The sequence below is a fragment of the Hypanus sabinus genome, chromosome 5 (assembly GCF_030144855.1).
Source record: "Hypanus sabinus isolate sHypSab1 chromosome 5, sHypSab1.hap1, whole genome shotgun sequence".
Taxonomy (NCBI): Eukaryota; Metazoa; Chordata; class Chondrichthyes; order Myliobatiformes; family Dasyatidae; genus Hypanus; species Hypanus sabinus.
The window spans coordinates 168,140,228-168,160,325 of NC_082710.1; the positions used below are offsets into that span (position 1 = coordinate 168,140,228).

The window sequence follows — 20,098 nt, forward strand, 5'->3', positions numbered from 1 at the left end:
CCGGAGTGTCATTGTACACCAGTCATTGAAGGTGAGCATGCAGGTACAGCAGGCGGTGAAAAAGGCGAATGGTATGTTGGCATTCATAGCAAAAGGATTTGAGTACTGGAGCAGGGAGGTTCTACTGCAGTTGTACAAGGCCTTGGTGGGACCGCACCTAGAGTATTGTGTGCAGTTTTGGTCCCCTAATCTGAGGAAAGACATTTTTGCCATAGAGGGAGTACAGAGAAGGTTCACCAGATTGATTCCTGGGATGGCAGGACTTTCATATGAAGAAAGACTGGATCGACTAGGCTTATACTCACTGGAATTTAGAAGATTGGGGGGGGGGGGGATCTTATTGAAACATATAAAATTCTAAAGGGATTTGACAGGCTAGATGCAGGAAGATTGTTCCCGATGTTGGGGAAGTCCAGAATGAGGGGTCGCAGTTTAAGGATAATGGGGAAGCCTTTTAGGACCAAGATGAGGATAAACTTCTTCACACAGGGAGTGGTGAATCTATGGAATTCTCTGCCACAGGAAACAGTTGAGGCCGGTTCATTGGCTATATTTGAGATATGGCCCTTGTGGCTGAAGGGATCAGGGGGTATGGAGAGAAAGCAGGTACAGGGTTCCGAGTTGGTTGATCAGCCATGATCATAATGAATGGTGGTGCAGGCTCGAAGGGCTGAATGGCCTACTCCTGCACCTATTTTCTATGTTTCACAGGAGATGTGATGGGCACGTTTGTTTGGGGTTTGTATTTGCACACAGAGAGTGGTGGGTGTCTGGAATGTCTTGCCAGAGGAGGTGGTATCGGCAGATGCACTAGAGACTTATAACAGGTGTTCAGAAAGGCACGTGAATGTAAGGAAGGTGGAAGGATATGAAAGGTGTTTAGGCAGAGGCCATTAGTTCACTTGGCCATTTATCTCCAATTTAATTGTTTCGGCTCATTACTGAGCCTGCTCCTGTGTGGTGATGTTTACGTTCTAAAGATTCAGTGGGACACAGAACAGAACACGGAACTAGTCCGGGCTACTGTGAGGTAACACACCTTCGGAGGTCAAATTCTGGTAAGGCGTGTAGAGTAAATGGCAGAGACCTCAAGATGATGTACAGAGAGACCTTGGGATGAAAGCAATGGCAGAAGTGGGTGGGCTAGTGAAAGAGGCAATTGGTAGCCATAGAATACCAGAGTTTGAATTTCAAGTCGCAGCTGTACAAAACATTTCAGTTGGCCCATTATTGTCATATGCAGTGAAAAACTGCCTTGCGCGCTGTGCATACACATCAGTTCATGCTGGAGGAATTCAGCAGGGTGGGCAGCATCAATGGAGGGGGATAAACTGTCGATGTTTCGGGCTGAGACCCTTCATCAGGACTAGAAAGGAAGAGGTCAGAAGACAGAGCAGGAAGGTGTGGGGAAGGGGAGGAGTACAAGCTGACAGGTGAAGGGGAAAGTGGGGCGAATGAAGTGAGAAGCTGGCAGGGACAGGTGAAAGAGGCAAGGGGCTGAAGAGGAATCTAACAAGAGAGGACAATGGACCATGGAAGAAAGGGAAAGATGAAAGGCATCAGGGGAGGTGATAGGCAGGTGAGAAGAGAAGGGCTGAGAGGAGAAAGGGCTGGGGAATGGAAAAAGAGAGGAGGGAAGGGCGAGAAATTACTGGAAGTTAGAGAAATCGATGTTCTTGCCACCAAGGAGGACGGAATGTGGAGTGTTGCTTTTCCAACCTCAGTTTGACCTCATTCTGCTTACAGAGGTGACCGTGGTCAGACAAGTCAGAATATGGATCAAAAGTTGAATTGAAATGGGCGGCCACTGGGAAACCCTGCCTTTTGTGGCAGACGGGGCAAAGGGGGAACGGTGCATTGAGGTAACAGAATGCAGAATAGAGCACAACACCTACAGAGAAAGTGCAAACAAATGGAAAGTCATAAAGAGTGAGAGGTCAAGTGTCCATCTTATCATATTAGGGAGCCATATAACAATGGGGTAGAAGCTTCCCTTGAGCCTGGTGCTTCAGGCTTCTGTATCTCAGGCCTGTTGTGAGGCACGTGTACAGTCCTGGCTGTTACACTACACAAAGGATGTCGTAGCAGACAGGTCTAGAACAGATTCACCAGGATCTTGCTGAGGATGGAGGGGTGTAGATGTAATGAGAAATAGGAGAGTCTGGATTTACTCAGTGTAATGAGGGGCAACCCCTAATAGCAGTTGAGGGGCACAGACAGGGTAGGTGATCAGGAACTGTTCTCTCTCTCCCCTCCACCTCACAGCATAGGGAAGCCTAGGCCACTGGCTCAAGATCAAAGGGAGCTGGTCATCTGGAACAAGCAGCCAAGGGTGGTGCTGGAGGCAGGTGCTTTTGGAAGGTACGTGCACAGAGCCCAACGCAGGAAATGCAATCAGTGCAGATGTGCGTCACGGTCAGCAAGGACGGGGTGGGCTGAAAGCACTCATTCCTGTACCGACGCCAGCATTCTCAGAGAAATTCTCTACCACCAGTCCCAGGGGAACTCCACTTTACACATCTACTTTTGCTATTTCCCATCTGGTATCCCCCCCCCAGGCTGCCCTCAGGTATTCCACAGAACAGCACAGCAGCGGCTTCTCGGCCCATCACATTGTACAGCCCTGCTCTGTCTAGCCCTCCCCTCCCAGGGAGTCCTCCATTTCTCCTACCATCCATGTGCCTAACTAAGAGTCTCTTAAATGTTTCTAAAATATGAGTTGTACCACCACCCCGCCCCTGGTTACTTAAGGCTGGGGTTGGTAATGGGGACAAGCTCCCACTACCTATCAAATTATCCCAATGGCATGCATCTCAACTAGCTTCTGACAACCAGGTCCAGCTCCCGGCCTTTACCTGTGACTTAGCTACTAGGCCCTGTGGAACCGTTCCTACCGACAACGGGGTGAGGGGGGGGGGGGGGGTTACCGGCACCTTAAAGCCAGTCACTACCAGCAGATGGGGCTTGTCATCCGTGGTTGGGAGGAAAGTCCGGAGCTGGAGTCCCTAAGTCAGACCTACACTGAGTTCAATCCGGATTGGCAATCGTGCGGTGCTGTTGGTGTCAAACTGCATCAGTCTCTGCCGTTCCTTTTCACGGAGAGGGGCACCCTGCTACACAGGCCCCAGGCTGCTCTCCACATTGTACTGCCCAGGCTGCGTACCCAGACAGCTATGGCATAACATCCGTAGTCAGCTCTGACCAACAAAAGGCCGCACTCTCACTCACCACCACCCCCAGCAGTGTGTTGCGCACACCCGCCACTCTCTGCGTAAAAACTCACCTCTGACATCCTCCCTATAGTTTCCTCCAAGCACCCTAAAATTACATCCTCTGACATTAGCCATTCCACCCTGGAGAAAAGGAACTGGCTCTCCACTCCACCTCTATAAAGTCAACTCTTGCGTGCCTTCACTTCAGAAGGGAAAAGCCCAAGCTTGCTCAACCTTTCGTCATATGGCATACTCTCTAATCCAGGTACAGCAGCATCCGGGAGAATCTCCTCCGCAACTCTCCACACCCTTCCTATGATGAGACCACCAGAACTGAACATAATACTCCAAGCGTGGTCTTACCAGAGTTTTATGGAGTTGCAGCATTACCTCGCAGCTCTTGGACTCAATCCCCTACGGAGTTTGAGGAGATTTGGTATGTCACCAAAGACCTTCACAAATTTTTACAAATGTACGTGGAGAGTATTCTAACTGGTTGCGTCACTGTCTGGTGTGCACAGGATCAGAAAAAGCGGCAGAAAGTCGTAAACTCGGCCAGCTCCATCGTGGGCAGCAGCCTCCAGCCATCCAGGATGTCTTCACAGACTGGTGCCTCAAAAAGGGGGCATCTATCATTAACAACCCCCATCGTCCTCTTCTCATCAGGAAGGAGGGAAAGGAGACCGAGTGGCCATGCTGAGCAGCTTCTTCCCCTCTGCCATCAATGGGCATCGAGCCCACAAGGGCCAGCTCATTAACTCTTTTTGCACTTTTTACACCACTTATTTAGTTTAAAACTATATACACATCGACACACACGTTGAATTGTACCTCAGTTTTTTATATATTGCAATGTACAGTTAAAACAGACGTCACAACACATCAGTGATATTAGACATGATTCTGTTGGCCAACACACCTTCACCACCCTGTCAACTTGCACGGAAACTTGAGAGATCTATTGACATTGACACCAAGATCCTGCTTTTCCTCCACACTAAGAATCCAGCCATTAACCCTGCATTCTGCCTCCAAGTTCGACCTTCCAGACAATACCACCTCACGCTTTTCCAGCTTGAACACTGTCTGCCACCTAAAGCCTTGACGCTCGATGACAAGCCTATTGTGCGCTATCTTTATCAGCTGCCTTGAAGTACCCCGGCATTGATCTCTGTCACTCCACCAAGTGACCATCAGCAGCTGGGTGCACTCAGCCTTTGCCAGTAATCCACACTCGTTTTGTCAGTAAATCCAGTTGTACTGCTGATTCAGTCCCTGATTATTTCCAGAACTTTCCCCACACAAACTCAGACTAATAGATCTGTGAGGTCCGTCCATCCGCTTTTGTTGCATCCCACATCCCCAAGTTGCACCCGAAACCCCGCCGGCTTAATCTCACGGTGAAGTCCAAGTCGAGGACGAGGAAAGTTCCAGAAAGAACCTGAGACAGAATGAATAGTCATTTAAATCTAAGACGGGCCTGAGTAAATCTAGCAATTCAGAGAGAATTTTATTGAAAGGAATAGGAAAAATATCGATTGTGCTATATGATGCAGCATCAAAGTCTCAGGGACAGCTTCTTTCTCCCTGCCTTCAGATTTCTGAACGGTCCATGGACAGTAGCTCACCTTTCCTTTTTTGCACTATTTATTTTATTTTTATTAACTTGTAGTAAGTTTTTTTTATTGTACTGCTGCCACGAGAACAACAAATTTCACTACATCGGTCAGAGACAGTAAACCTGATTCCGATTGTGAATGGACCCTTTTTGAAACCATATCCTTCTGCAGCTGGCCTTTAACAAGCTGGCTCCAAGTTGCAAACCCACGTGCACATTCCAGATGGCTGAAGTGCTCAGTCACAGAGACATTAAAATCCGGCAGCATTCGTTTCTGGCGGGCAGCTCAATGACGCAGCAGGTAAGGCCGCTGCCTCCCAGCTCCTGCGACCCAGATACAACCCCGTCCCGTTTTGCTCGTGTGGACTTTGCGCACTAACACTGAGGCGGTGTCGTTACAAGGCAGCAGGACCCTCACCATCCAGGACATGTGCCCTTCTCATCACTCACACAGGGAGGAGGAACAGAAGCCTGAAGACACACACTCAACGGTTTAGGAACAGCTTCTTCCCCTTCACTATCAGCTTTCTGAACGGTCCATGAAACTCATAATAAACACAGGAGAATTGGCAGATGCCGGAAATTTCTACCTCATTATTCCCTTTTTGAGCATTTTTTACATATGTAATTATTACATGTACTGCACCGTACTGCTGCAAAAATAACCTCACGTCATATGTCAGTGATAATAAATCTGATTTTGAATTAGATACTCCCGTTTGCTCCCAGATCCCAACGGCGTGAGATTGGTGGCTTAACCAATTGTGCTCGTGTAGGAGAGTGGCAGCTGAATCAGAGGCAAGCTGAATGGGAAACGAGAGAGAATGACTTACAGAGAAATGGACAAAAGCCCAGTATTTGATGGGCCTAGTGGCTCCTTACACCAAATTTAAGGTTTCAGTTAATAGATATCACTGTGTGACAGTGGTGGGGAAATAACCTAGAAATAAACGGGACAGTCCAGCGGAGTTTTATAAGAATGATTGGGGAATGAAAAGGTTAATGTATGAAGAGTGCTTGAAGCCTCTGGGCCTGCTAAAGTTCCAGAGGAATGGGGAGGTGGGGGGAATCTCACTGGAATCTACCAGATATTGAAAGGCCTATCTAGAGTGCATGTGGACAGGGTGTGGCCTACAGTGGGGAGTCTAAGACCAGAGGGCCCAGTCTCAGAATAAAGGGAGGTCCACTTCCAACAGAGCTGAGGAGGAATTTCTTCAGCTCGAGGGCAGCGAAGCTGTGGAATTCATTGCCAGACAGTTGTGGAGGACAAGTCATTGGCTAGATTTAAAGCGGAGGCTGATAGGTTCCTGATTAGTGAGGGCATCAAAGGGAAAATTAAGGAGAAAGAGGATGAGAGGGAAAATGAGTCAGCCACCTGGAGCAGACATGCCCGACCAAATGGACTAATTCTGCTCCGAGGTCTTTTGGCGATCTGAATCCCAGATCAGCACACAGATAAAATCAGTAAACAACTACAACACCCAGGAGCAGTACTAGGCCACTTTGCCCATCGAGTCTGCTCCACCATTCCATCGTGATTGTTCCTGTCACCCCCTTTCTCCTGCCTTCTTCCCGTAATCTTTGACAGTAACGAAAAACTCTGCTGTATCTAGCCAGGGTACGATGATAGGTCAGAACCCGACAGGAGTGGTGCTCTGTGTTTGTTGAACTATCTCTGCCACTGACACGGCCAGAAAGACCCCGGGTGACTTTGTCCCCTCTAGAAGGGAGGTGAAGGGACGTCTGCTGAAGCAGCCGTTGCTGGTGTCAGAGCAACTTTTCAGTGTGTTGGTGTAAGCAGCGTCCATCGTAGAAACGCTGATGGCTGTGGAATGTTAACAATGCAGGGTATTCAGCGGAGAAAATGAGAGTCCTGGGGCTCGGGCTGTAGGAATGGACCAGAAAGCAGCAACAATACACACGCACGCAGTTCAGCTCTCGACCACCCATGATGAACCCAGGGGGTGAACCACTTCCTAATCTTACTGCTCCAAACTCCGAGAGAGACCTCAACACATCAGTGAGGAAGCCCGTCGGCCGAGCGTGAGCACACCTGCGCCGATAACACCACTGATCCTGCAAATCAGAGAGCAAAAATCCCCCCCTCCACCCCAGCTTGCTCGGGTCTGTCCAGGGACCCCCACCCCCAGCCTCATCGTGGTTACCGACGCCTCAAGAGGGGATCCGCTGACTCGGAGGAGCGTGTGCAAACTGTGGGCGACCTCATTTACCTCCAGATGTCCGAGCCACCATAGCCAATTAAACCAGGGCACTGGTTAATTCCACCTTCCCCCACACACATTGTTAGCTCCAGCTTTTTCTCCCTGTGGCAACCCCTTCTTCCCCCCTTCCCACCCTGACACACAGCAGAGCCAGTCAGGGGCCAGTGAGCTGCCCAGAGCTGGCAAGGATGCTGGAGGTCACCGGGTCAAAGCCACCAGACAACTCAACGAGTTTATCAGTGCTCTCTCAACCTTTGACACTCCCTACTCCACACTGCTGACAGAGGAGGGGAAACACTAGATTCTCTGGAGGACGTGAGAATAGGGGCTTTCTGCACCACTGCCGCAAGCAAGGGGATCGGCCCATGCTCAGCACTAGTCAACCCCTAATCTCCCCGATTTCTGTGACACACCCGCCTTATATAGTTTGATGGAACAGTATAGACCAGGGGCTCCCAGCCCTTTTAATGTTGTGGGCCCCAGTTTGGGAAGAGGGGGACAAACACAAAATGCTGGAGGTTAGGCAGTATCTATGAAGGGGATAAACAGTCGATGTTTTGTGCCAAGACCCTTCGTTCCCAACCTTGGATCACAACATTAAAAAGGGACCCCTACTGTTAACCGAGGGGTCTGTGGACCCCAGGTTGGGAACCCCTGGTGTGCAGGGAGAATTACTTCATGTCTAACCTGTGATGTCACTGTCCTGGAATAGTTTGACAGGATAGTACTGAGGGAGCTTTACTCATTATCTGGCCCCTACCACCTCAAACCAGGCAGCAGTGTGTAGGTGGAGCTTTACTCTGTTTGCCCCTGCCTTGGCGGGACAACCCCCCCAGCCTGCCTCTGTCCAGGGAGTGCTTGATGGGATAGCAAAGAGGGCACACTACTGAACCTAGCAGGGCAATGCACAGGGGGCTAGTTTACCAACAAGACAGCCCTGATTGCTGAGGTGCAGTCATTCAGACAAGGTTTCTAAATACCACCCAAGGCTATTTTAAAGAGCTGTGGCCTTCTCTGCAATGCCCTGCTGAATGACACAGTACTGACTGACATCCTTGTTGACTTGCTTTATGCTCCTTGTTGTGCGAGGGGGACTAGAATTCAACAGTAATGTTATGAGTGATGGACAGACCTGATTGACAATGGAGTGCAGAGTTAACCATCCCCAACCCCCCCCCCCAAGGGGGAGGGAGAGAGGGAGAGAGGGAGAGAGGGAGAGAGGGAGAGAGGGAGAGAGGGAGAGAGGGAGAGAGGGAGAGAGGGAGAGAGGGAGAGAGGGAGAGAGGGAGAGAGGGAGAGAGGGAGAGAGGGAGAGAGGGAGAGAGGGAGAGAGGGAGAGAGGGAGAGAGGGAGAGAGGGAGAGAGGGAGAGAGGGAGAGAGGGAGAGAGGGAGAGAGGGAGAGAGGGAGAGAGGGAGAGAGGGAGAGAGGGAGAGAGGGAGAGAGGGAGAGAGGGAGAGAGGGAGAGAGGGAGAGAGGGAGAGAGGGAGAGAGGGAGAGAGGGAGAGAGGGAGAGAGGGAGAGAGGGAGAGAGGGAGAGAGGGAGAGAGGGAGAGAGGGAGAGAGGGAGAGAGGGAGAGAGGGAGAGAGGGAGAGAGGGAGAGAGGGGGAGAGGGGGGAGAGGGGGAGAGGGGGAGAGGGGGAGAGGGGGAGAGGGGGAGAGGGGGAGAGGGGGAGAGGGGGAGAGGGAGAGAGGGAGAGAGGGAGAGAGGGGGAGAGGGAGAGAGGGAGAGAGGGAGAGAGGGAGAGAGGGAGAGAGGGAGAGAGAGGGAGAGGGGGGAGAGAGAGGGAGAGGGGGAGAGGGGGGAGAGGGGGAGAGGGGGAGAGGGGGGAGAGGGGGAGAGGGGGAGAGGGGGAGAGGGGGAGAGGGGGAGAGGGGGAGAGGGGGAGAGGGGGAGAGGGGGAGAGGGGGAGAGGGGGAGAGGGGGAGAGGGGGAGAGGGGGAGAGGGGGAGAGGGGGAGAGGGGGAGAGGGAGAGAGGGAGAGAGGGAGAGAGGGAGAGAGGGAGAGAGGGAGAGAGGGAGGGAGAGAGGGAGAGAGGGAGAGAGGGAGAGAGGGAGAGAGGGAGAGAGGGAGAGAGAGAAGACAGAGAGAGAGAGAGAGGAAACACAGGCAAGAACATCTGCTACAGATAAGAGGGGGAGAGAGACTGTTGATTTATTGTATTTTGACTCTTCCTGGATTATTTATCTTTCACTACAAGGACTTTACTTTGCTCGTTAACATTCCTCATGAGATAGCAGGAGTGGCCTGATTTGATGGACACAGTCACTCAGAGTTGATGGACACAGTCATTCAGAGTTGATGGATAGTTGAGACCCCGTGAGTGGGGATAAAAGACAGGTCTGGAGAGACACCCTTCAGACACACCAGTGGACACTGAGTGTTGGAACCCACAGAAAGGTGGGAGCTTCGGAGACCGAACCAGGAGATCGGTCAGTAAAGCTCACAGTGTTACAGCAGGGTCGGTGGGGACGTGTGTGTGTGTATCCACTCATGCCAGAGTGACGAGTCCACCACAGAAGAACAGTCTAGCTGAAGACCAGAGGGGTCATAACTGAATAATCACAACGACACGATGGATTAAGAAAGCCACAAAAGGTTTGCCTGCCACAGCTGTTGCTGTTACATCTCTCTCTCTAACAATTTCAACACAATGACCATGACCACCTCAGCATTTCTGAACTGAACTTTATACTTTCCTATGACAATTTATTTACCCCTAGACATTGATAGAGCTTGTTTATTATTGATTATTATTATTCCTACACTTTTAGGTTTATTACTGCTAACTTGTTCTATATGTATATTTGCATTTTTGATATTGTATTGTGTAGTTTACTAAGAAACTCCTTTAGGTTGGTACCACCAGACTCCAACGGATTCTTCTTTCTCTGCTGGTCAGACACCCCGTTACGGGGTACCAGTTATTGTCTGCAGTGGCTGCCAGGACCTGCTGGGGTCTGACTGACGTCGGTTTGCACCCTAATGAGCAAGAGTGTAGAGCAGCAGAGGGAACCTGCTGAACCTAACGTTAGCCCCATCAGTCATGTGTGCAAGGAAACACATCAAGAAATGCATCGTTTAGATCACGACCAACACAGTCCGAGGATGAGCTGAAATGTCACCACACTTCTGGCACCAACATAGCACACCCAGAAGTCGCTAACCCTAACCAGCACACCTTTGGAACGTGGGAGGAAACTCGCACAGTCATGGAGGAGAACGAACATACGCTTTACGTTACTGGAGCTTCTGCCCCAACAGAACGACAGCATCCAACCTTTGGGAGGAGCCACGCTCCTCTCAGGAGGGTAGCAGTTGTTGAAACGAAACGCACCCGAGGACGAGGCACCCACCAGAGCCGGGCTTGTAAATGTCATCGATGTCCACCTCCAGTTCGGCCTCGGGAATGAGCTCCACAATCTTCTCCTGCATTAACTTCTTCCTGCGCTCGATCTCCTCCCGGCTCTCCTTCTCGAAATGCAGCCGGAACCTGGGCAACGGAAGGGGATGGGAGGCAGCGTTAGTGGCACCAGGGTGGGACGTGTTGATTTGCACTGAAGGTGTTCTGGGACACAGTCACCAAACCTGGAGCTGTGGACCCAAGTAGCCTAGGCATCTTATCTTACAGTACTGTGCAAAAATCTTGGGCACATAGATATCCATATAAAGCTCAGGTTCCCAAGAGGCTTGCACAGTACTGTAGTCATTTTATGTTTTGCACTGAATTACAGCGGCAAAAAAAAACAAATTTCATGGCCTATGTGAGTGATGATAAACCTGATTCTGATGTGAGTGTCTATCATGGACTGAGAGTGGGAAGGGGGCAGGGAAAGGGGAATCGTGGTTAGAAAGAGGGGAAGGAGTGGGAAGCACCAGTTAAACATTATGTAATGTTCAATACACCAATTGTTTGGAATCAAACGACTTTGCCTGATGTCTCAGGGCTGGGCGTGCTTGGCTGACCACCCCCCAACCCCCGGTACTCCTTCTCTGCCACTTGTCCCACACCCCTCCCGCGGCGCCTCTCCCTCATCATTTCCAACATCCTTTGCTCCCGCCAGATCTACAAACTCGCTCTCTGCTCCACGTTGACAAATACAGGACCATGCATGTCTTCGGCGCCCCTGGCTATAAACACGTGCCCAAGGCTTTTGCACAGTCCTGTGCGTCAGGCCCCCATTCTCAGGTCTCTGTGCCACCTAAAACTTTGACCAAGTTCTAAAGAGTGTCCTAACTGTTTACATCACAGCCTGGCACGGAAACACCAATGCACAGGATCTGAAAAGTCTACAGAAGGTGGTAGATCATCACCAGTAAAATCCTCCCTGCCATTCAAAACATTTACTAGTATTATCCACCCATCCATTAAAGACACCCTCGGTCCAGCTCATACTCTCTTCTACTGTCAGGCAGGAGGTACAGGAGCTTGAATTCCACACCATCAGGATCAGGAACAGTTAGTGCACGACACCCATTAAACTCCCGAATAAGCCTGGATAACTTCACTCACATTCATGGACTCCAGAACACAGTTTCACCATTATTAGTTCGTACACAATTTGCCTTCATTTGTTTGTCAGTTTTTGTCTAGGTATAGCTTTTCATGAATGCTATTGTACTTCTTGATTTGCGTGAAAATGCCTGCAGGAAAACGAATCTCAGGGGGGTGTACGGTGACCTCGATGTGCCTGCACTCACCAGCTGGGGAAGTCCAATCAGTTAGCAACTTTGTTCGGAAGCTGGCATCTGTTCATGGAACGCAGCCAACTCCAATGCAACATGAGGCATGGAGTTGTTGGGAAGTGAATTCGGATTAGTGAATGCTGGGGCTGGATTGGGACCAGGAGCTCACGTGCACATTCTTGGAGCACCAGTCCTTACAGAAGTGTGTGGCAGCTTTACAATGAAGCAGGGGTTCCTACCAGGAGTCCACGGACCCCTTGGTTAATGGTAAGGGTCCACGGCATTAAAAAACTCCTGGACTAGGGGGTCAGGATGAGAAGGACAAGTGATGCCTCATCGATAAATCAGGAACAGCTCCCAAGGGTGGGGCTGAGGTAAAGCAGGGGAGACAGATAGAAAGCCCCAGGAATAGGAGACATTTTCCCCTTACAAGGGTGCAGTTTTTGCCAAGAGAACACAGAAGAGATCTAACACGAGGAAATCTGCAGACGCTGGAAATTCAAACAACACACACAAAACGCTGGTGGAACACAGCAGGCCAGGCAGCATCTACAGGGAGAAACGCTGTCGACGTTTTGGGCCAAGATCCTTCGTCAGGACTAACCGAAAGGAAAGATAGTAAGAGATTTGAAAGTAGTGGGGGGAGGGGGAAATGCGAAATGATAGGAGAAGACCAGAGGGGATGGGATGAAGCTAAGAGCTGGAAAGGTGATTGGAGAAAGTGATACCGAGCTGGAGAAGGGAAAGGATCATGGGACGGGAGGCGTCAGGAGAAAGAAAGGAGGGGGGAGCACCAGAGGGAGATGGAGAACAGGGATGGGGTAAGAAGGGGAGGAGGGGCATTAACGGAAGTTAGATAAGTCAATGTTCATGCCATCAGGTTGGAGGCTACCCAGCCAGTACGTAAGGTGTTCCTCCAACCTGAGTTTGGATTCATTTTGACAGTATAGGAGGCCATGGATAGACATATCAGAATGGGAATGGGACATGGAATTAAAATGTGTGGCCACTGGGAGATCTTGCTTTTTCTGGCGGACCGAGCGTAGGAGTTCAGTGAAACAGTCTCCCAGTCTGCGTCAGGTCTCACCAATATATAAAAGGCCACACCAGGAGCACCGGACGCAGTATAACACACCAGCTGACTCACAGGTGAAGTGTTGCCTCACCTGGAAGGACTGTCTGGGGCCCTGAAGGGTGGTGAGGGAGGAAGTGTAAGGGCAGGTGTAGCACTTGTTCCGTTTACAAGGATAAGTGCCAGGAGGGAGATCAGTGGGAAGGGATGGGGGGGACGAGTGGACAAGGGAGTCGCATAGGGAATGATCCCTGCGAAAAGCAGAATGGGGGGGGGGGGGGGGGGGGGGGGGGGGGGGGGGGAAGGGGGGGGGGGGGGGGGAGGGAAAATGTGTTTGGTAGTGGGATCCGTTGGAGGTGGCGGAAGTTACGGAGAATTATACGTTGTTCCTGGAGGCTGGTGGGGTGGTAGGTAAGGACAAGGGGAACCCTATCCCGAGTGGGGTGGTGGGTGGATGGGTTAACGGCAGATGTGCGGGAAATGGGAGAGATGCGTTTGAGAGCAGAGTTGATGGTGGACGAAGGGAAGCCCCTTTGTTTAAAAAAGGAAGACATCTCCTTCATCTTGCAATGAAAAGCCTCATCCTGAGAGCAGATGCGGCAGAGACGGCGGAATTGTGAGAAAGGGATAGCATTTTTGCAAGAGACAGGGTGGGAAGAGGAATAGTCCAGGTAGCTGTGAGAGTTTGTAGGCTTATAGTAGATATCTGGCAGCATCACAAGACTTGAGCTGTGTGCGAGTCATAGGTTAGGTTTGTGTTCCTTGGAGCAAAGAAGATAAAAGGGTTGACCCAACAGAGATAAGACCGAGAGGTGTAGTTAGGTGTGATGGTCAATATCTTTTTCTCTATGGTCGGAGCATCAAAATCAAGAAGGCACAGGTTTAACATGAGAGGAATGAGGTTCAAAGATAAGTTTTTTTTTTAAAACACAGTGCTCTGGAGCAGGTGGTGGAATCAGATATAAACACTATATTAAAGAGGCCGTTAGACAGATATGCAAATAAGCAGGATTAATGTCGGTGAGCAAAGAGGTCCACCTCTTGCATGAACTTCTTTCTGTCTGTGTTTTGTTTGTCAAGTCTTTTCTCTTCAACACCTTGCATAACGCATGCTCTCTGTGTTGTCTGACTCTACTGTGAGTGTTTCCATTGCATCTGGACCTTACTGTTCTTGTACACTTGACCACAAATTCAACCCCTTTCACAATCCGACCCTGGACCCGCTGACCCCCCCCCCCCCAGTCTGCGAATCTCTGAGCTCAGTGGGGTTGTCGAAAGCCCAATGTCTGAGTGTCTGGACCCGAACCAAAGTCGGCTGGAGAGCAAACAGTATGGGCTGTTTTGGGGGTAGGCGTGTGGGTGAGAGGGAGGAACAGGGCTGGTTTGCTGTTGTTGTTTGGTTGCCTGCTGTGTCGTTCTGCTGAGCACTGTGGACATGCGATGTTGGTTACGGTATGTGTGGTGGCTGCCCCCATCACATCATTAGGTCACGTTGGTTCTTAATGCAGAGGGCACACTGGGTCTTGGAAAAAAATCATGAATCCATTAAGGGGAAGCAAAGGGATGAAACAACCAGCAGTCTGTCCTCCCGTTCCGCACGCGGCCGGGGCCCACACCACCCTTCCCCCTCCGTCACCTGTTGGGGTCGTATCCCTGCTCTCCCAGCTTCCGCAGCACCGGCTGCTGGTTGACCTTGCGGACCTGCAGGGAGAAGGACTCGCCATCCGACGTGTCCGTCTGCTCCTCGTGCCGGTCGTGACTCCCGCTCCGGCTGTGGGAGCTGGACCGCACGCCATCGGAGAAGCCTGAAAGAGGACAACACGAGTGAACAGGCCGCTCTGAGGGGGAAGCACCCAGAGGACCCACAAGCCCTTCAGTCCATCCAGTCAATGGCGACCGTCACACACCCATCTGCTCTAAGCCCACATCAATCCCATTTGATTATCCTGCAACCCCACCAACTCCCTCCAGATTTTACCCCTCGCCTGTACGCTAGGGGTCACTTATTGCAGCCTACTGACCAGCACGTCCTCAGATCGCGAGGGGAACTCTGACAATCGACGCAGGCGCACTTCAACGTCCTGTCTTAGCTACCGTCATGACAGAGGGGCTCGGCACACCACAACTTCACCGATACCATCACTGTTGTTGGCAGAATCTCGGAGGGTGACGAGGAGGCACAGGGGAGTGAGACAGATCGGCCAGTTGAGTGTTCATGAACCATTCAGAAGTCTGATGGGGGGGGGGGGGGCAGCAGTTTTCTAAAACATTGACTCAGAGTCTTCGGGCTCCAGCACTTCCTTCCCAGTGATAGTTAACAAGAGGGAACGCCCTGGGTGGTGAGGGCCCTTACATGGACGTCACCCTCTTGAAGCACCTCATCTTGAAGAGGTCCTCGATGCTGGGGAGGGTTCTGCCTGCGGTGGAGGATCGGGACTGCACCTCAGTTGGAGGTGCCGTTGCCTCGCTGTTGCAGTGGCCCAGGTTCAGTCCCGGCCTCCGGCGCTGCCTGCGCAGAGTTGACTCGTTTTCCTTGGGTGGCTCCAAGTACCCTCAATATCGGCAATTAATCTAGTATTGGAATTTTAAACTTGCTTTTTGCCACTCGTTCCTTTCTGACATGAAAGGGGAACCTATAAATCTACCTGGCGTTATGAACCAATTCTAATTATAAACACAAGAGATTCTGCAGATGCTGGAAATGCGGGAGAAACTCAGCAGGTCAGGAAGGGGAGTAAACAGTTGATGTTTTGGGCTGAGACCCTTCATCTGGACGGGAAAGGAAGGGGAAGATGCCAGAATAAAGTGGTGGAGAGGAAAGAGTCTAATTCTAACTGATCATGTCAGCACCAAACCCTTTATCTTTGTGACGGAGAGCGGTGTGCAGACGGAATTAGTGAGCCCACTGAAGACTCGTCCGACATTCCGGGCAACCCCTGTGAATAAGGTGTCCACTCAATGCCACTGAAGGCAGATTTTTCCATAGTATCCGTACTACATTGCATTTGTACAAGTGGCAATAACTTCCACTTAAATGACAAGGAACCGTGTAATTGGATTGGGAACTTGTAAGTGAAGCTGTGCTGCTTTCGCCGCTGCCCTTGTTCCGAGCAGCAGTCGTTGTGGCGTCGGGAGGAGCTGGTGAAGAATACTTTACGATTGCACCAGTATGTCGTGCAGGTGTTCACATTCAACCACTGTGGAACAAGGAGGTCCTGAACAGACAGGCCGATTGGTTCTGTACTCATCCAGGCAAATGGAATCTATTCCATCATGCTGCCAGCTTCTCCCTGTAATCAACACAAAGGCTTTGGGTTCACAAGCGGAGAGTCATTCAGCACAGGACTGCAAGCCTGTTACATCCCACTTCTGCCGCAGCTAGCCCAAGACACAACTGCAAACACTCTACGGCTCAGTATGGCCCCAGACTACAAGAACCTGCAGAGACTTGTGGACGTAGTTCACACGCAGCATGGAAACCAGCTTCCACATTTCTCACTGCCTCTGTAAAGCATAATCAAAGACTCTCCAACCGGCAGAAGGCACAAAAGCCTGTGAGCACACGCCACCAGGCTCAAGGACAGCTTCTGTCCTGCTTGTATAATGAGACAGACACTTGGCCTCAATCGGCCCCATTATCATTTACCAGCACTGCACTTTGCCTGTAGACTCTATTCTGCATTAGATTTTACCTCATTCCTGCTCAGTGCACTTGACCTGCAAGAACAGTATGCAAGACAAGCTTTTCACTGTTCCTAAAGCAATTCCAGTCAATGAGGAAGTTTGCACAGTTCAGATTATTTATCACTCCTCTGACCACAGGTGCTCACTTTGATCATTCACAAAGTACAACCAGCATTAACTACCCTTCAGTAGAACACTCGCTCCAGATCACAACCCTTTTTATGCCACAAACTCCTGCCACAAACTGTGGGGACCGTGGATCCCAGACTGGGAACCCCTGCACTAGATACTTTGCCAGCCCTCACAGGCACTCCTGCCTATCCACGTGGGATACTCAGCACTCATCTGTCATGACCTGTCACTGGCACCTTCCTGCTCCATTGTACACTGAACAGTCTGCAATGTACCATTCACATTTACCTTCCAGTCTTATTCCAGATATTTGGCACTGTACTGGTTCTAGAGATAACTGATAACCCTGCCTGTGTACACTGTACATCCTGCACTGTGCTACCCGTCACTGGAACCCAGCCTGTCCATGCACACTGCACATCCTGCACTGTACTACCCATCACTGGAACCCATACTGTCCATGCACACTGCACATCCTGCACTGTACTACCCATCACTGGAACCCATCCTGTCCATGCACACTGCACATCCTGCACTGTACTACCTGTCACTGGAACCCATCCTGTCCATGCACACTGCACATCCTACACTGTACTACCCGTCACTGGAACCCATCCTGTCCATGCACACTGCACATCCTGCACTGTACTACCCATCACTGGAACCCATCCTGTCCTGTCCATGCACACTGCACATCCTGCACTGTACTACCCATCACTGGAACCCATCCTGTCCTGTCCATGCACACTGCACACCCTGCACTGTACTACCCATCACTGGAACGCACCCTGTCCATGCACACTGCACAGTACTACCCGTCACTGGAACCCATCCTGTCCATGCACACTGCACATCCTGCTCTGTACGACCCGTCACTGGAACCCATCATGTCCATGCACACTGCACATCCTGCACTGTACTACCCGTCACTGGAACCCAGCCTGTCCATGCACACTGCACTGTACTACCCGTCACTGGAACCCACCCTGTCCATGCACACTGCACATCCTACACTGTACTACCTGTAACTGGAACCCCTCATGTCCATGCACACTGTACATCCTGCACTGTACTACCCGTCACTGGAACCCATCCTGTCCATGCACACTGCACATCCTGCACTGTACTACCTGCCACTGGAACACATCCTGTCTATGCACACTGCACATCCTGCACTGTACTACCCATCACTGGAACCCATACTGTCCATGCACACTGCACATCCTGCACTGTACTACCCGTCACTGGAACCCAGCCTGTCCATGCACACTGCACATCCTGCACTGTACTACCCGTCACTGGAACCCATACTGTCCATGCACACTGCACATCCTGCACTGTACTACCCGTCTCTGGAACCCATCATGTCCATGCACACTGCACATCCTGCACTGTACTACCCGTCACTGGAACCCATACTGTCCATGGACACTGCACATCCTGCACTGTACTACCCGTCACTGGAACCCAGCCTGTCCATGCACACTGCACATCCTGCACTGTACTACCCATCACTGGAACCTATCCTGTCCATGCACACTGCACATCCTGCACTGTACTACCCATCACTGGAACCCATACTGTCCATGGGCACTGCACATCCTGCACTGTACTACCCATCACTGGAACCCAGCCTGTCCATGCACACTGCACATCCTGCACTGTACTACCCGTCACTGGAACCCATCCTGTCCATGCACACTGCACTGTACTACCCGTCACTGGAACCCAGCCTGTCCATGCACACTGCACATCCTGCACTGTACTACCCGTCACTGGAACCCATACTGTCCATGCACACTGCACATCCTGCACTGTACTACCCGTCACTGGAACCCATCCTGTCCATGGGCACTGCACATCCTGCACTGTACTACCCGTCACTGGAACCCAGCCTGTCCATGGACACTGCACATCCTGCACTGTACTACCCGTCACTGGAACCCAGCCTGTCCATGGACACTGCACATCCTGCACTGTACTACCCGTCACTGGAACCCAGCCTGTCCATGGACACTGCACATCCTGCACTGTACTACCCGTCACTGGAACCCAGCCTGTCCATGCACACTGCACATCCTGCACTGTACTACCCGTCACTGGAACCCAGCCTGTCCATGGACACTGCACATCCTGCACTGTACTACCCGTCACTGGAACCCAGCCTGTCCATGCACACTGCACATCCTGCACTGTACTACCCGTCACTGGAACCCAGCCTGTCCATGCACACTGCACATCCTGCACTGTACTACCCGTCACTGGAACCCAGCCTGTCCATGCACACTGCACATCCTGCACTGTTCTACCCGTCACTGGAACTCATCCTGTCCATGCACACTGCACATCCTGCACTGTACTACCCGTCACTGGAACCCATCCTGTCCATGCACACTGCACATCCTGCACTGTTCTACCCGTCACTGGAACCCATCCTGTCCATGCACACTGCACATCCTGCACTGTTCTACCCGTCACTGGAACCCAGCCTGTCCATGCACACTGCACATCCTGCACTGTACTACCCGTCACTGGAACCCATCCTGTCCATGCACACTGCACTGTTCTACCCGTCACTGGAACCCATCCTGTCCATGCACACTGCACATCCTGCACTGTTCTACCCGTCTCTGGAACCCAGCCTGTCCATGCACACTGCACATCCTGCACTGTACTACCCGTCACTGGAACCCAGCCTGTCCATGCACACTGCACATCCTGCACTGTACTACCCGTCACTGGAACCCAGCCTGTCCATGCACACTGCACATCCTGCACTGTTCTACCCGTCACTGGAACCCATCCTGTCCATGCACACTGCACATCCTGCACTGTACTACCCGTCACTGGAACCCAGCCTGTCCATGCACACTGTACATCCTGCACTGTACTACCCGTCACTGGAACCCATCCTGTCCATGCACACTGTACATCCTGCACTGTACTACCCATCACTGGAACCCATCCTGTCCATGCACACTGCACATCCTGCACTGTACTACCCGTCACTGGAACCCATCCTGTCCATGCACACTGTACTACCTGTCAGGACCACTCACCCTGCCTTTTCCGCTCCCGCCTCTCCTGCAACTGCTTCTTCTTCTGTTTCACGCTGAATGGCTTCTTTCGCGGCATGGCGCTCCACTCGGGGCCTCAGCCTTGAAGCTGCTCAAGTCCCCAGTGTCGCACTGCGAACTTCAGGCCTCCCTGCCTGGCCTGGGTCGGCGCTCACTCCTCACGATGATCCACCCCCTCAGCTCTGCAGCCTCGCTCCGGTCCCTGCAGCCAGCCAATCAGTGCCGCCCGTCCGCCATACGTCACTCAACACCGCCCACAGGCCTCAGCTGCCCAACACCCGATTGGATATTGCCGCTACAGGATGACGTCACGATACTCGCTGCCACGATGAGAGCCGGCGTTTTCGCTCGACCCCGCCCATTTCGGTGATGTCATGTTAACACCCCGCCCCG

General features: G+C 51.6%; 1 protein-coding gene across 2 annotated transcripts in view; it reads right to left on the minus strand.

The window, feature by feature from the left end:
* Window positions 1-19,895, minus strand: part of gnl1 (guanine nucleotide binding protein-like 1) — an 86,505-nt gene extending 66,610 nt beyond the window's left edge. The window contains exons 1-4 of one of the 2 annotated variants that reach the window (XM_059970854.1): window positions 19,688-19,839; window positions 14,834-16,102; window positions 14,449-14,617; window positions 10,411-10,547 (exon numbers count right to left, since the gene is read on the minus strand). In XM_059970854.1, the coding sequence (XP_059826837.1) occupies window positions 10,411-10,489 (79 nt within the window). In that variant the 5' untranslated portion in view covers window positions 10,490-10,547; window positions 14,449-14,617; window positions 14,834-16,102; window positions 19,688-19,839. Of the gene's footprint in view, window positions 1-10,410; window positions 10,548-14,448; window positions 14,618-14,833; window positions 16,103-19,687 lie in introns of both variants that reach the window. The other variant, XM_059970853.1, reaches the window with a different exon arrangement.
* Window positions 19,896-20,098: the final 203 nt, after the last annotated feature.